Source organism: Nerophis ophidion, linkage group LG29, assembly GCF_033978795.1.
Source record: "Nerophis ophidion isolate RoL-2023_Sa linkage group LG29, RoL_Noph_v1.0, whole genome shotgun sequence".
In the NCBI taxonomy this organism is placed as follows: Eukaryota; Metazoa; Chordata; class Actinopteri; order Syngnathiformes; family Syngnathidae; genus Nerophis; species Nerophis ophidion.
In genome coordinates, this window is record NC_084639.1 from 21337866 (window position 1) to 21356381 (window position 18516).

At 38.9% G+C, this 18516-nt stretch overlaps 1 protein-coding gene across 4 annotated transcripts in view; it reads right to left on the reverse strand.

The window, feature by feature from the left end:
* The window catches only part of fstl5 (follistatin-like 5), a 465215-nt gene that overhangs the window by 45088 nt on the left and 401611 nt on the right, over positions 1-18516 (reverse strand). For all 4 annotated transcript variants that reach the window (XM_061891749.1, XM_061891746.1, XM_061891747.1 and 1 more), the window contains exon 13: positions 10834-10983. In XM_061891749.1, the coding sequence (XP_061747733.1) occupies positions 10834-10983 (150 nt within the window). The remainder of the gene's footprint in view (positions 1-10833; positions 10984-18516) is intronic.

Below are 18516 nucleotides of genomic sequence, written 5' to 3' on the forward strand. Positions count from 1 at the left end.
AAAGAAGAGGAAGGAATTTAAAAAGTAAAAAGGTATATGTGTTTAAAAATCCTAAAATCATTTTTAAGGTTGTATTTTTGCTCCAAAATTGTCTTTCTGAACGTCATTAGAAGCAAAGTAAAAAAATAAATGAATTTATTTAAACAAGTGAAGACCAAATCTTTGAAATATATTCTTGGATTTTCAAATTCCATGAGTTTTGTCTCTCTTAGAATTAAAAATGTCCAGCAAAGCGAGACCAGCTTGCTAGTAAATTAATAAACTTTTAAAAATAAAGGCAGCTCACTGGTAAGTGCTGCTATTTGAGCTATTTTTAGAACAGGCCAGCGGGTGACTCATCTGGTCCTTACGGGCGACCTGGTGTCCGCGGGCACCGTGTTGGTGACCCCCACTCTGAGAAGTTTATTGACTCTGACATTTATATATTTATCGGTCTCCGTGTGAGATGATGTAAGGGAAAGACCACAATTACACCGAAATAAACCACCGTGTTTTCCGGACTTTAGGGCGCACTGCTGATGAATGACATTCAGACTTTATTTCAATCAATAACGGAGCAGCATCTCCTCATCCGTGGCTCACTAGTCCAAAAACAACAACACCCAAAATGTGTCCCGTGAAAAACCACCCGAACGGAAAGCTCTAATAACAAAAGTTCCTTGGGTGAATAATGTTTAGCTCACTACACCGGTATGTTTTAGTGCTTTCATAGTGAGTTCATATTGCAGTCTACACGTATCTCTTATGTGTGACTGCCATCATATTGCAGTCTACACATATCTCTTATTTGTGACTGCCATCATATTGCAGTCTACACGTATCTCTTATGTGTGACTGCCATCATATTGCAGTCTACACGTATCTCTTATGTGTGACTGCCATCATATTGCAGTCTACAAATATCTCTTATGTGTGACTGCCATCATATTGCAGTCTACACGTATCTCTTATGTGTGACTGCCATCATATTGCAGTCTACACGTATCTCTTATGTGTGACTGCCATCATATTGCAGTCTACACATATCTCTTATTTGTGACTGCCATCATATTGCAGTCTACACGTATCTCTTATGTGTGACTGCCATCATATTGCAGTCTACACATATCTCTTATTTGTGACTGCCATCATATTGCAGTCTACACGTATCTCTTATGTGTGACTGCCATCATATTGCAGTCCACACAAATCTCTTATGTGTGACTGCCATCATATTGCAGTCTACACGTATCTCTAATGTGTGACTGCCATCATATTGCAGTCTACACAAATCTCTTATGTGTGACTGCCATCATATTGCAGTCTACACAAATCTCTTATGTGTGACTGCCATCATATTGCAGTCTACACGTATCTCTCATGTGTGACTGCCATCGCATTGCAGTCTACACGTATCTCTTATGTGTGACTGCCATCATATTGCAGTCTACACGTATCTCCTATGTGTGACTGCCATCATATTGCAGTCTACACAAACCTCTTATGTGTGACTGCCATCATATTGCAGTTTACACAAATCTCTTATGTGTGACTGCCATCATATTGCAGTCTACACAAATCTCGTATGTGTGACTGCCATCATATTGCAGTCTACACGTTTCTCTTATGTGTGACTGCTATCATATTGCAGTCTACACGTATCTCCTATGTGTGACTGCCATCATATTGCAGTCTACACATATCTCTTATGTGTGACTGCCATCATATTGCAGTCCACACAAATCTATTATGTGTGACTGCCATCATATTGCAGTCTACACAAATCTCGTATGTGTGACTGCCAACATATTGCAGTCTACACAATTTTCTTATGTGTGACTGCCATCGTATTGCAGTCTACACATATCTCATGTGTGACCACCATCGTATTGCAGTCTACACGTATCTCTTGTGTGACTGCCATCATATTGCAGTCTACACGTATCTCTTATGTGTGACTGCCATCATACTGCAGTCTACACGTATCTCATGTGACTGCCATCGTATTGCAGTCTTCACGTATCTCGTATGTGTGACTGCCATCATATTGCAGTCTACACGTATCTCTTATGTGTGACTGCTATCATATTGCAGTCTACACGTATCTCCTATGTGTGACTGCCATCATATTGCAGTCTACACGTATCTCTTATGTGTGACTGCCATCATATTGCAGTCTACACAAATCTATTATGTGTGACTGCCATCATATTGCAGTCTACACAAATCTCGTATGTGTGACTGCCATCATATTGCAGTCTACACAATTTTCTTATGTGTGACTGCCATCGTATTGCAGTCTACACATATCTCATGTGTGACCACCATCGTATTGCAGTCTACACGTATCTCTTGTGTGACTGCCATCATATTGCAGTCTACACGTATCTCTTATGTGTGACTGCCATCATACTGCAGTCTACACGTATCTCATGTGACTGCCATCGTATTGCAGTCCACACGTATCTCTTGTGTGACTGCCATCATATTGCAGTCTACACGTATCTCTTATGTGTGACTGCCATCATATTGCAGTCTACACGCATCTCTTATGTGTGACTGCCATCATATTGCAGTCTACACGTATCTCCTATGTGTGACTGTCATCATATTGCAGTCTACACATATCTCTTATGTGTGACTGCCATCATATTGCAGTCCACACGTATCTCTTATGTGTGACTGCCATATGCTGGTCACACTTATTTCACCATGTACCACAAATGAGGTCCTTTCCAAGGTTCTTATAGTCATCATTGTCACTAGCGTCCCACTGGGTGTGAGTTTTCCTTGCCCTTATGTGGGTTCTTCCGAGGATGTCGTAGTGGTTTGTGCAGCCCTTTGAGACATTTGTGATTTAGGGCTATATAAATAAACATTGATTGATGGATTGATTGATTGATAATAGTATTTATTTTTCTCGAGGATGCAGAAAGTGCGCGTGTTTTGAATGAAAACGCTCACATTATAAATCAGGTTTTTAACGTGGCCTTACGAGGTTGACCACAGTCTTTTTGGTTATTGTTCAACATTGCTCACGAACACGTATGCCGCCACGCTCATCTTTATTGACGGGAAAACAAGTTAACACCTGCCGTTTCCTGCTCCGTTAAACCCGCATTGCAAGGACGGGAGAGAAGCCAGCAGGTCTGACTGCTTCATCGATTCATCACAGCGTTCGAAAGGGAAAGTGAAAGCGCAGAGTACGTGCCTTTTCCCTGCAACTGGAGCCGGGCGGTGGGGGGTTCAGGTGGTTAATTAACGGCTGCTAATACAAGGCGCTGAAGCTCAACCTCCAGGCGGCCTGAATAATGAGCCGGTGACAGTTTTTTGGGAGCTCAGCCTGCTTAGCGGCGTCTCCCCCCCGTGAGACCTGGGAGCTGTAAACTTGCCATCTGTGGAGGACCTGGACGACACGCCCACTAAGCCAATGACATGGACGAGTGAACTTGCAGGCACTTGGGTGGAAAAAAACTAAACTAAAGTTGTAATCTCTGCAGGGACAAAGTTCTTAGTACGTAGGGCTGGTCCCATACCAAATACTTGCCGAGCTTGAGACCTCCGATTTCGGGAGGTGGGGGGTGGGGGGCGTGGATGGGGCGGGCCGTGGTTAAGAGGGGAGGAGTATATTTAGTGAAGTGAATAATATTTATATAGCGCTTTTCTCTAGTGACTCAAAGCGCTTTACATGGCGAAACCCAATATCTAAGTTACATTTAAACCGGTGTGGGTGGCACTGGGAGCGGGTGGGTAAAGTGTCTTGCCCAAGGACACAACGGCAGTGACTAGGATGGCGGAAGCGGGAATCGAACCTGCAACCCTCGAGTTGCTGGCACGGCCACTCTACCAACCGAGCTATGCCGCTGTACGTAGGGCTGGCCCCATACCATCATACTTGCCAACCTTGAGACCTCCGATTTCGGTAGGTGGGGGGTGCTGGCGTGGTCGGGGGTGTAGTCGGGGGGCGGGCCGTGGTTAAAAGGGGAGGAGTATATTTACATCTACAATTCACCAACTCGAGTATTTCATTAATATTTCATATATTTATATATATATATATACATGAAATACTTGACTTTCAGTGAATTCTAGCTATATATATTTATTTTATTACATATATAAATAAAATAGTTGAATTTCAGACGGCACATATCAAATACACAGTAATAAAAACACAGCTCTACTGACTGTACTGTGCTAGCTGGTTACTAAAAAAAAACAACAACAACACTTACCTTTCACTATTTGAGTAACGTTTGTTCTGCCGTTTGCGTACTGGCGAGAGTCACTTGCCGTCAGGTGCGCAACACCACATAAATCGTTGGCCAATCAAAAAACAACCCCATAACGCTATAGCCAACATTCACCAGGAGATGGCGACAGACAACATAGAATCACTCTATTAGACGACGTCGTTCTTCTGCTTTGTCTCCTTGTGTGTGCAGTTTTTTATTAAAATACGTAAATTTTGTAACGTGATTGGGCAGGCCAGCTGTTTATATAACAGGAAAGCGGACGTGAAAACCGGCTGTCCCTACTCAGGTCCGCATGGAGCAGGAGGGGGCGTGTCCTCCTGCCCTGCTGAATTTCGGGAGATTTTCGGGAGAAAATTTCTTCCGGGAGGTTTTCGGGAGAGGCGCTGAGTCTCCCGGAAAATCCGGGAGGGTTGGCAAGTATGCCTACCCTTACTTTAGAACCAAAACGTATTTCGATAATTTTCTAAATAAAAGGACCACAAAAAAATATCATTAATTAAACCTAAATAAAATGCCGTGGCTCACTAGTGAAGTGAATTATATTTGTATATCGCTTTATCTCTAGTGACTCAAAGCGCTTTACATAGTGCAGGGGTCACCAACACCAGTAAGGACCAGATGAGTCGCCCGCTGGCCTGTTCTAAAAATAGCTCAAATAGCAGCACTTACCAGTGAACTGCCTCTATTTTTCAAATTGTATTTATTTACTAGCAAGCTGGTCTCGCTTTGCTCGACATTTTTAATTCTAAGAGAGACAAAACTCAAATAGAATTTGAAAATCCAAGAAAATATTTTAAAGACTTGGTCTTCACTTGTTTAAATAAACTCATTTGTTTTTTTTTACTTTGCTTCTTATAACTTTCCGAAAGACAATTTTAGAGAAAAAATAAAACCTTAAAAATGATTTTAGGATTTTTAAACACATATACCTTTTTACTTTTTAAATTCCTTCCTCTTCTTTCCCGACAATTTAAATCAATGTTCAAGTAAATGTCTTTTTTTTAATTGTAAAGAATAATAAATACATTTTAATTGAATTCTTCATTTTAGCTTCTTTTTTTTCGACGAAGAATATGTGTGAAATATTTCTTCAAACTTATGATGATTAAAATCTAAAAAAAATATTTTGTCAAATCTAGAAAATCTTTTGAATCAAATTTAAATCTTATTTCAAAGTATTTTGAATTTATTTTAAAAAATTTGTTCTGGAAAATCTTGTTAAAAATATAGCTTGGTCCAATTAGTATTTATATTCTAACAAAAAGCAGATTTGGATTTTAACCTATTTAAAACATATCATCAACATTTTAAAATTAATCTTAATCAAGAAAAATTATTAATGATGTTCCAAAATTATTATTATTGGTTTTCAAAAAGATTCGAATTAGCTATTTTTTCTCTTCATTTTTTGTCCGGTTGAATTTTGAATTTTAAACACTTGAAATTAAATATAAATTATGTTTCAAAATTTAATTTTCCTTTTTTTCGGGTTTTCTCCTCTTTTAAAGCGTTCAATTAAGTGTTTTTTTTCATCATTTCTTCTCTACAAAAAACCTTCCGTAAAAGGAAAAAAAAAAATGTATGACGGAATGACAGACAGAAATATCCTTTTTTTTAATATATATTTAGATTTATTTATCAAAGGTAAAATGAGCAAATTGGCTATTTCTGGCAATTTATTTAAGTGTGTATCCAACTGGTAGCCCTTCTCATTAATCAGTACCCAAGAAGTAGCTCTTGGTTTCAAAAAGGTTGGTGACCCCTGACATAGGGAAACCCAATATCTAAGTTACATTCAAACCCGTGTGGGTGTCACCGGGAGCAGGTGGTTAAAGTGTCTTGCCCAAGGACACAACGGCAGTGACTAGGATGGCGGATGCGGGAATCGAACCTGGAACCCTCAAGTTTCTGGCAGGGCCGCTCTACCAACCGGTGGAACAACGACAACGTGAAAAACCGTCCGACCGGAATTCTCTAATAACTAAAGTTCCTCAGGTGGATAATGAATACTCACAACACCGGTATGTTTTAGTGCTTTCATGGCGAGTTTACTGACAAATATAAGTAAGACTTTTACACTACTTTATATTACAAATGGCAACAGTGGAGGTTGAATGTCCCATAACAAGAGGAGGTATTGTCTACTTAATAACTATAAATGTATTTAGTGGCAATCCCAACTTTAACCACATCCTCAGTTTCTACGTAGATTGCAATGCGGTCTGCTAAAAATGATGGAAAGTGCCAAAGTGATTACCCCCACTCTTCCGGTCACGCCAGGTCCACTCAGGAATGTGGACATATACCCAATAAGAACACAAACTTGGTATTTTCTTCTATTTTAGTCAAGTCATAGGTAAACATATTACACTATAGGCTACTAGAAGGTAGCAGCTACACAACAGCAAAGCGCACAAGCTTGACAAACGCACTAAGTGTCCTTAATTAAACAATATTGCAGCCCAAAACAGCACCTTTATAAATAAAATAAAAAAAAGTATCAAATAATTATAGTTGCATATTACTTCTACATACGTCTCCAAGGCAGGTGTGTTTTATACAGTATCCAGTAACCATACTTGCGACACCCAAAAATCAGCGCCTCTCCCGAAAATCTACCGCAATTCAGGCGGAGCTGGAGGCCACGCCCCCTCCTCGTCCATCTGGACCCGAGTGACGTGTCGACCGCCTGTTTTCACCTACGCTTTCCCACAACAGAGTGCCTGCCAAATGACGTTATAACTTTAGAATGATCAAGGGCGAGTTCTTGGTTTCTTACGTGGGTTTATTGTCAGGCAGTCTCATTAACGTCCTCCCAGCGCGGCAACAACACACAACAACAGCAGTCACGTTTTCGTCTTACCGTAAAGCAGTTCGTCTGGCGTAAACAGCAATGTTGCGACACTCTTAAACAGGACAATACTGCCATCTACTGTGCATGCATATGTGACAAAAACATTGACAACCTTTAGAGCAGTGCTTCTCAACCTTTTTTCAGAGATGTACCCCCTGTGAACATTTTTTTTTAACTCAAGTACCCCCTAATCAGAGCAAAGCATTTTTGGTTGAAAAAAAAAAAAGATAAATAATGAAGTAAAATACAGCACTATGTCATCAGTTTCTGATTTATTAAATTGTAGTGGTCTTTCTTGAGCTATTTGGAAAAAAATATATAAAAATAACAAAAAACTTGTTGAAAAAGAAACAAGTGATTCAATTATAAAGATTTCTACACATACTGCGATGAGGTGGCGACTTGTCCAGGGTGTAACCCGCCTTCCGCCCGGTTGTAGCTTAGATAGGCACCAGCGCCCCCAAGAACCCAAAGAGAATAAGCGGTAGGAAAATGGATGGATGGATAGCTGTAAATATACTCCTCCCCTCTTAACCACGCCCCCGACCACGCCTCCCACCTCCCGAAATCGGGGGTCTCGAGGTTGGCAAGTTCGCCAGTAACAAACGTGTCCGCATCGTTCGACTTACTTCATTAATTAAGTACTGTGGCCACTCGGTGGCATAAAAAAAACAATTACCACTCCACTTTAACTTAAAATGTACATTTATTTCCGACAATTTAATAATGTGTGTTTTATTGTTCATTTTTTTTTTATGTTTTTATATTTGTTTTTACAAATGGCTGTGATGATGATGTCAATAATGGATTTATTAACACTGCTATGTTGGAATCATTGTTAATGATACGATTAATTGATACGAATTAATATTAATATGGTTATGTTAATTTTTTTCGGACTACTTTTGGATTATTTTGGGTCATGTTTGTGTGTTTCCTCTCAATTGCGTGGATGATTTCTATTCTGAATGTTGCTGTGCCGGGTTTTGGATATGGAATTGTGTCATTATGGTATCATTGTGTGTTATTTTGTTGGACTGATTAATATAAAAATAAAAAAATAAATGAATCAAAAAGTCTGTTTTTCTAAATGAGTCATTTTCTATCATTCCACACTACTAAATAATACAAGTTTAAAAGATGTGTGCTAATATTTTTTTTAGTATCAACCAATTCTCAAGGCTACGATATCGAATCAGAATTGGAAAAGTAGTATCAGTCACCCACTGCACACAATACTGTAATTTGCATATAATAGTCATATTTTTGCAATAGTTTCCTACTTTTTACACTTTCATTCTACTCATAGTTTACTGTCCTTCTGTTTCTTGCTGTTTGTGAATTCTGCTCTTCAACCATGGATTTTCCCCGAGTGCGTGATGAAGAAAGTCTGTAAACCCCCTTCATGTTAGCAAATCGGTGCTGGGTTGCTAGGTAACCGTCTCAAGGTGACTGGGATGAGCCATCAGCGGCGAGGCAAACAACGGAGGATGCCCGAGTTGCAAGTGACATCATCGACGCGGACGCCAGTCAAGATGCTCCGAAAAGCGAATTTAAAAGACTGTGCACGTGTTTTCCGGACCATAGGGCGGGCCGGATAATAATGCGTACTGTCGATGAAAGGGTCTACTTAGGTCTTTTTTCATACAAAAGGTGCACCGGATTATAAGGCACATTAAAGGGGTCATATTAAGATTTTCTTTTCTAAATTTTCAGGATTTATGCAGATCCCAAACACAGATCAGCAGGTACCAGAAGGTAAGAAAAGTTGCTTTTGCATAATATTGCGAAACAAAAGGCCGGATAATATGTCTTACCTTATACACACATCATAATAATACTCCTATGTTGAAGCACAGTACAATCCATCAAGTGGTGTGGCTTCATAGCTTACCAAAGTCCTACTAAAACATTTTGGTATATTTTTGAGCCCCGTGTGTAATGTTCTGAATTTTCAATGGAACATATAAAATGTTAGTGTTGTTTACTTGAGTCATATTGCAGTCTAAATGTATTTCGTGTGTGACTGCCATCATTTGGCAGTCTACACACATTCTTATGTGTGACTACCATCATATTGCAGTCTACACATATCTCTTATGTGCGAAAGCCATCATATTGCAGTCTACACATATTTGATGTGCGACTGCCATCATATTTGAGTTTACACGTATCTCTTATGTGTGACTGCCATCATATTGCAGTCTACACATATCTCTTGTGTGACTGCCAACATAGTGCAGTCTACATTTATCACTTATGTGTGACTGCCCTCATATTGCAGTCTACACGTATTTTATGTGCGACTGCCATCTTATTGCAGTCTACACGTATTTTATGTGCAACTGCCATCATATTGCAGTCCACACATATCTCTCATGTGTGACTGCCATCACATTGCAGTAGACATGTATCTCTTATGTGTGACTGCCATCATAGTGCAGTATACAGATATCTCTTATGTCTGACTGCCATCATATTGCAGTCTACACATATTCTTATGTGTGACTGCCATCATATTGCAGTCTATATGTATCTCTTATGTGAGACTGCCATCATATTGCAGTCTATACGTATCTCTTGTGTGACTGCCCTCATATTGCAGTCTACACGTATCTTTTATGTGTGACTGCCATCAAATTGCAGTCTACACGTATCTCTTGTTTGACTGCCATCATATTGCTGTCTACACATACTTCTTATGTGTGACTGCCATCATATTGTAGTCTACATGTATCTTTTATGCGTGACTGCCATCATAGTGCAGTCTACACATATTTCTTATGTGTGACTGCCATCATATTGTAGTCTACATGTATCTTTTAGTCTACATGTATCTTTTATGCGTGACTGCCATCATATTGCAATTTACACATATCTCTTATGTGTGACTGCAGTCTATTTGCGGTCTACACATATCTCTTATGTGTGATTGCCATCATATTGTCCTCGACACGTATCTCTTTTATGTGAATCCCACCATATTGCAGTCTACACATATCTCTTATGTGTGACTGCCATCATATTGCAGTCTACACGTATCTCCTATGTGTGACTGCCATCAGATTGCAGTCTACACGAATCTCTTATGTGTGACTGCGATCATATTGCAGTCTACACGTTTCTCTTATGTGTCACTGCCATCTTCTAGCCACATTAATCATTACACCATGTACCCAATAAAATGCTCCAAGGACGGTAAGCACAACCAGAATTATGCCGTACATTAGGCGCACCGGATTTTTTGAGAAAATTAAAATATTTTAAGTGCGCTTTATAGTCAGAAAAATACGGCAACTCAAAAAAGGTTCCTAACCAGCGTATATGGAAGCAAGTTTTAATTGTGATGAGACCGGACTTTTCGGGAAAAAGATGCCAAAGAAAACTTTTTTCATACTGGTGCAGAAGACACTGTCTCTTGTTCAACGGCGCCTTTTTCAAGTGTACACACACACGGCCCCTTCCCTGATCACTCCGTCTGCTCTTTTGCCGATGTTAAGGTAAGTGGATTTGACCTTTTGAATGTTTACCATTCTGGCAACATGGTCGTTAAAGTGAAGGATTTTTGAGACTTCTGTATATGTGTGTTGTTATTTTAGCTTGTTTATGGAGAGAAAGTTGATCTATCACCTTTTTATAAGTAATATACAGTAGTGAATACTTTATACTGTACGTACTGTGTTTTTTTTTTGCAGTGAGTGGGTTTAAACACGACAGAGAGGAAGTAAGAATGAATAAAGTTACCTGAATAGCCTTCTGGGACTGGATGTCCACAATGAGCACTCGATCCAAGGTCGGCTGTGTGGCATAAATAAATTTGTCTTTAACGTTGACCGCTGAGGACCACACACACTGCTGGATGATGTCATCTTCTGAGACAGGACACAACTCCTCCTGGGAAAGGGAAGATAATAGTTTTCGTTATCTCCACTGTTTCACTGTTTTTTTAAATAGTGTGGCAGTGCAACATGTCCGTGTCCGTATATATATATATATATATATATGACACTTAAACTTAATTTTATTATCATTCAAATTTGAACTTAAGTAAGTCAGTAACTACAGTTTGTCGCTACATCTGTAAGTGCAAGTTAAAACCCTACTATGCCAAGCCACAGCTATTTATCAACAACACCCAGAAACGCTTCGCTGGGCCCGAGCTCATCTGAGATGCACTGATGCAAAGTGGAATAGTCTTCCGTGGTCTGACGAGTCCACATTTCAAATTTTTGGGGGAAATCTGTGGACGTCGTGTCTTCCGGGACAAAGGAGAAAAACTAAATCTGGACTTTTCCAGGCGCAAAGTTGGAAAGCCAGCATCTGTGATGGTATGGGGGTGTATTAGTGCCCAAGCCCATCTGTGAAGGCACCATTAATGCTGAAAGGTACATACAGGATTTGGAACAACATATGTTGCCATCCAAGCAACGTTATCACGGACGCCCCTGCTTATTTTCAACAAAACAATGCCTAGCCACGTGTAACAACAGCCTGGCTTCATAGTAAAAGAGTGCGGGTACTAGACTGGCCTGCCTGTAGTCCAGACCGGTCTCCCATTGAAAATGTGAAGCCTAAAATAGCTGTTGAACAACCTAAGCTTTACATCAAGCAAAATGGGAATTAGTTCCACTTCAAAAAAATGTCTCCTCAGTTCCCAAACCTTTACTGAGTGTTGTTAAAAGGAAAGGCCATGTACAGTTGGGATCAAAATTATTCAACCCCCACACAATTTTGCTGTTTTAGCAAGTTGGACATTTATTCCGTATTTTGTTTATAGTCATATCAAATAAAGATGCATTAAATAGACAAATGCAACTTGAATTACAACATTGTATTTTGTAACATACCAAACAGTGTCATTTCTCTTAATATCTCATTGACAAAATTATCCAACCCCTTGAAGATCACAACTTTTAAGAACAGAATTTTAATCAGGTGTTGAAAACACCTGTAGATGTAAATAGAACCATAACGAGCAACAATTAAACTGATTGAAAAAGACTGTGACGCTCAGCTTCTTGTAGATGGTCAATGGTGTATTTGCCACATGGTGAAGTCCAGGGAGTGGTCAAAGAAGTCAAGAGAGGAGGTCATTTCTCTTCATAAGAAAGGATATGGATATAAGAAAATAGCAAAGACATCACACATTCCAAGAGACACAGTTGGGAGCATAATTCGCAAGTTTAGTGGAAACACAACCTGGGCGTGGTAGAAAGAGGATGCTGTGTACAACTTCTGTCCGGTATTTGAAGTGTACAGTGGTGAAAAACCCCCGGGTAACAGCTGAGGAACTACAACAGGACATTGCAGAGCGGGGAACGCAGGTTTCGTCCCGGACAATAAGATGAAGGCCTCCATGCCAGAACTCCCAGGCGCACCCCACTTCTGACTACCAGGCACAAGAAAATAAACTCCAATATGCCAAAAATCATCTGGACAAACCCCAAAAGGTTTTGGGAAATTGTTCTATGGAGTGATGAGAAAAAACTGGAACTCTTTGGGCCTACAGCAGAGGTAGGGAACCTATGGCTCTAGAGCCAGATGTGGCTCTTTTGATGACTGCATCTGGCTCTCAGATAAATCCGAGCTGACATTGCTTCTTAACACGCTAAGTAATGAATAATTCCGCTTGTAATCACAGCGTTAAAAATAACGTTCAAAACGTATTTTAATCCATCCATCCGTTTTCTAGCGCACCTGTTCAAGAAATTGCGTTAATGGTGAAAAGTTATTTATTTATTATTGATTAGTGTGGGTCTTGGGTTCTTCAGACCACCAAACACCGACATGAGAGCCCGTTTCAGGGTTACAATATTGTTTTATTTTTCAATAAGTCTCTCAGTCGCTTTCCAGCAATTGTCTTCTTCTCTTTCGTTCTCGCTCGCGCTCTGGCTCCAGCCCCAACCCCGTCTCTCCTCCTGGCTGCTGCTTATAACATAGCGACAGGGGATTAGAAAACAAGGCCCAGGTGGGCCATCTACGCACCTGTCGCTGATTTCAAGGCCGGTCCTGGCAACGCCCCGCTTTGCTGCAGGCCCGCAGGCCACACCCCCCTCCACAGTTAGCTTCAGAATAACAATATTACAGGGAATAACAGACTTATTATACTCTAGAAATGTTGGTTTTACTCAAAAATGCATGTAAAAAAATATATATTATATAGCTCTTAGGGAAATACATTTTAAAATATTTGGCTTCTTGGCTCTCTCAGCCAAAAAGGTTCCTGACCCCTGGCCTACAGGAACACGGTGGTAAAAATGCCCCTCGGACAACTTTTTTGCAATGTGTTGCCGCCATTAAACTCTAAGTTTATGATTATTTGCAAAAAGCGTGAACATGAAATATCTTGTCTTTGCTGTCTAATTTGAACATAAGTTGAAAAGGATTCGCAAATCCTTGCATTCTCGTTTTATTTACCATTTTACACAACGTGACAACTTCACTGGTATATACCGTGCGTGGGATGAGTAGCTCCAACACAAATGTACATTTAAAGCAGCTACGGAGGCGGAGCATATGTTTGTTTTTCTTTCTTATAGAACCTTCCCGACACCGACCACCATATTTTTTCTTCAAGAGTTAATTAGAAAAACTTAATATGCATTAATCACAGCATGCCAGCGACAGGCTTAAGACTATTATTTGTCCATTAGCAGCTCGCTTGCTTTCAGAGCAAAACTGCGTGCAATTGTTGTGTGATTGCTGAAGAGCATGTATGTCTGCGCCGACATTCTTTTATGCATTTTAAAAACGTTTTTTAATTGAACAACAAACATGAATTTATGCATACAAAAGTCGAGGATCTGTCAAAATAACCATTTTATGCATTAATTTACATATTCGTGGCAGCTTTCTACAATTAGATTTAGCGCCGTCACATTGTTAGGAAAACGGTCTTCCAGAGTATAAGAAGACAGAGCAGCAGGGATTATTCGTGTTGCCCACTTATCGACTAGATCAGGGGTCACCAACCTGGTGCCCGTCGGCCTTAAGGACAAGATGAGTCGCCCACTGGCCCTGTTCTAAAAATAACTCAAATAGCAGCACTTACCAGTGAGCTGCCTTTATTTTTAAAATTGTATTAATTTACTAGCAAGCTGGTCTCGCTTTGCTGGACATTTTTAATTCTAAGAGAGACAAAACTCATAGAATTTGAAAATCCAAGAAAATATTTTAAAGACTTGGTCTTCACTTGTTTAAATAATTTTTTTTTTTTTTTTTTTTTTACCTCTTATGACTTTCAGAAAGACAATTTTAGAGAAAAAATACCTTAAAAATGATTTTAGGGTTTTTAAACACATATACCTTTTTACCTTTTAAATTCCTTCCTATTCTTTCCTGACAATTTAAATCAATGTTCAAGTAAATTTATTTTTAATTGTAAAAAATAATAAATAATTTTTAATTTAAGTCTTCATTTTAGCTTCTGTTTTTTAGAAGAATGTTTGTGAAATATTTCTTCAAACTTATTATGATTAAAATAAAAAATAAAAATATTCCGGCAAATTTTTAGAATCAAATTGAAATCTTATTTCAAAGTATTTTGGATTTCTTTTAAACTTTTTGTTCTGGAAATTCTAGAAGAAATAATGATTTGTCTTTGTTAGAAATATAGCTTGGGCCAATTTGTTATATATTCTAACAAAATGCAGATTGGATTTTAACCTATTTAAAACATGTCATCAAAATTCTAAAATTAATCTTAATAAGGAAAAATTACTAATGATGTTTCCCAAAATATGTTTTTAATTTTTATTTATTTACTAGCAAGCTGGTCTCGCTTTGCTCGACATTTTTGATTCTAAGAGAGACGAACGTCCAATAGAATTTGAAAATCCCCAAAAATATTTTAAAGATTTGGTCTTCCATCCATCCATCCATTTTCTACCGCTTATTCCCTTTTGGGGTCACGGGGGGCGCTGGCGCCTATCTCAGCTACAATCCGGCGGAAGGCGGTCTTCACTTGTTTAAATAACTTCATTTATTTTTTGACTATGCTTCTTATAACTTTCAGAAAGACAATTTTATAGAAAAAAAATACAACCTTCAAAATGATTTTAGGATTATTAAACACCTTTTTACCTTTTAAATTCCTTTCTCTTCTTTCCTGACAATCTAAATCAATGTTAAAGTATTTTTTGTTTTATTGTAAAGAATAATAAATACATTTTAACTCCATTCTTCATTTTAGCTTCTGTTTTTTTGACGAAGAATTGTTTGTGAAATATTTCTTCAAACTTATGACAAAATTCCCAAAAATTATTCTGGCAAAATCTAGGAAATCTGTAGAATCAAATCAAAAGTCTTGAATTTCTTTTAAAAAAAATTCAGGGAAATCTAAAAGAAATAATGATTTCTCTTTGGACCAATCTATATTTCTAAAAATTTCTTATATATTCTAACAAAGTGCTGATTGGATTTTAACCTACTTAAAAAATGTCATCAAAAATATATATTTATTGTGAGAAATCATTAAAAAGATCAGTATTTTCACAAATAAAAATATTAATTATTAATAATAACAGAGTTAAAGGTAAATTGAGCAAATTGGCTATTTCTGGCAAATTATTTAAGTGTGTATCAAACTGGTAGTCCTTCGCATTAATCAGTACCCATAAAGTAGCTCTTGCTTTCAAAAAGGTTGGTGACCCCCGGACTAGAAACTCTTTGTCAAAAAACAAAACAAAAACAACTCTACTGAAAAATCCATTCTAAACCTGGAAAAAGACAAGGGAAAGCAGTCAAGACACCACAGACTACAAAGGCAGACACACGCAAATTTTCAGGACTTATGCAGATCTTAAATACAGTTCAGCAGGTACTGGAAGGTAAGAAAAGTTGCTTTTGCATAATATTGTGAAATAAAACGCTAAATAATATGTCTTACCTTATACAAACCCCACAATAATACCCCTATGTTGAAGCTCAGTACAATCCATCTAGCGGTACGGCTTCATAGCTTACCAAAGTCCTACTGAAAAATTTTGATAGATTTTTGAGCGCCGAGTTTAACGTTCTATATTTTCAATGGAAGACATAAAATGTTGGTATAGTTTACTTGAGTCATATTGCAGTCTTCATGTATCTCTTATGTGTGACTGCCATCATATTGCAGTCTACACGTATCTCTTGCGTGTGACAGCCATCATACTGCAGTCTACACGTATCTCTTATGTGTGACTGCCATCATATTGTAGTCTACACGTATGTCATGTGTGACTGCTATCATATTGCAGTTTACAGGTATCTCTTATGTGTGACTGCCATCATATTGCAGTTTACACGTATCTCCTATATGTGACTGCCATCATATTGCAGTCTACACGTATCTCTTATGTGTGACTGCCATCATATTGCAGTCTACACATATCTCTTATGTTGACTGCCATCATATTGCAGTCTACACGCATCTCTTATGTGTGACTGCCATCATATTGCAGTCTACACGTATCTCTTATGTGTGACTGCCATCACATTGCAGTCTACACGTATCTCTTATGTGTGACTGCCATCATATTGCAGTTTACACGTATCTCTTGCGTGTGACTGCCATCATATTGCAGTCTACACTTATCTCTTATGTGTGACTGCCATCATATTGCAGTCTACACGTATCTCTTATGTGTGACTGCCATCATATTGCAGTTTACACGTATCTCTTGCGTGTGACTGCCATCATATTGCAGTCTACACTTATCTCTTATGTGTGACTGCCATCATATTGTAGTTACACATATCTCATGTGTGACTGCCATCATATTGCAGTTTATACGTATCTCTTATATGTGACTGCCACCATATTGCAATCTACACGTATCTGTTGTGTGACTGCCAGCATATTGCAGTCTACACGCATCCCTTGTGTGACTGCCATCATATTCCAGTCTACATGTAGCTTTTATGTGTGACTGCCATCATATTGCCGTCTACATGTAGCTTTTATGTGTGACTGCCATCATATTGCAGTCTACACGCATCTCTTATGTGTGACTGCCATTATATTGCAATCTACATGTATCTCTTATGTATGGCTGCCATCATATTGCAGACAACACGTATCTCTTCTGTGTAACTGCCATCATATTGCAGTCCACACGTATCTCTTATGTGTGACTGCCATCTACTGGTCAGACGTATCATTACACCATGTACCAATTAAAATAGCTCCGAGGTCGGTACACACAACCTGTGTTATTCCATAGATTAGACGCACCATGTTATAAGGCGCACTGTTGAGTTTTGAGAAAAAAAAAAAGATTTTAGTTGCACCTTATAGTCCAGAAAATACGGTTATCAGAGAACAAACTTAGATATGAAATATGTTAATCAGTATTTATTATCAACTGACTGGAATGAACTCATATTGTCTTTACAGTGACATCTTTGTGTGTATTTGGGATGTGCATAAGTCCCTGTGGGGCGTGGCCTGCGGACCTGCAGCGAAGCGGGATGTGCCAGGACCGGCTTCGAGATCAGCGACAGGTAGGTAGATGGTACGTTTATCTAATCACCTGTCGCTCTGTTAAAGGCGGCAGCCGGGATGGAGTAGGGGGAGTTGTTGATGGCGGTTGGTGAAGCACCGACACGAACGAGAGCGAGAGAGGAAGACAGACGACACTCTGGAGAGAAACCATTCATGTGCTCGACTGAGACTAAAGACAATAGCTAAATAGCACAAAACGACTTTTGCACAATCCTGCCAATGAACCAATGTTGTACCCATGGAAGAGCCTGGCATGTCGATGATTGCTGGTACAAAGAACCTGGTGCAAGACCTCCAGAGTCTCGAAAATATGAATTGAAACCACGGAGACATGACGAAGATATTTGTAAAAAAAAAGGCTTGCCTCCCGTCATACGTCCTCCAAACTTGCCGTTTGGAATTTGCGATGTTTATCTACCAAGTACGACGTCAGCTGATTACCCATATATGGTCGGGACTAATAACTTCCTTCTTTTTCTCTGATTACCCATATATGGTCGGGACTAATAACTTCCTCCTTTTTCTCGACACGGACTGGCTCGCACTTCATCCTCTGCTGTTGCAATTTCTAATAAAACGTAGCGTGTAGTTTTAAATTATATCTGTCTGTAGTCTTGCTATGGAAGCGCTAACAATTACAACAAAGATTGACCGGTACAAGGTGCTATCGAAGTGGAAGCACGTAGATACCACAAAAATCATCTATGCAATATTTTGACCAAAGAACAACCATTACATGTTATGTAGACCAGCGGTCCCCAACCACCGGGCCGCGGCAGGCTGTAGAAGAATTTTATATCATTATTATTATTATTATTTTATTTTTATTTATTTATTAAATCAACATAAAAAACACACTGAAACCTCCCTTTTTAATGACTTAAAAAAATAAAAAAATAAAATAAAAAATAAAATAAACCCCCACCCCCCCGCCGGGGCACGGT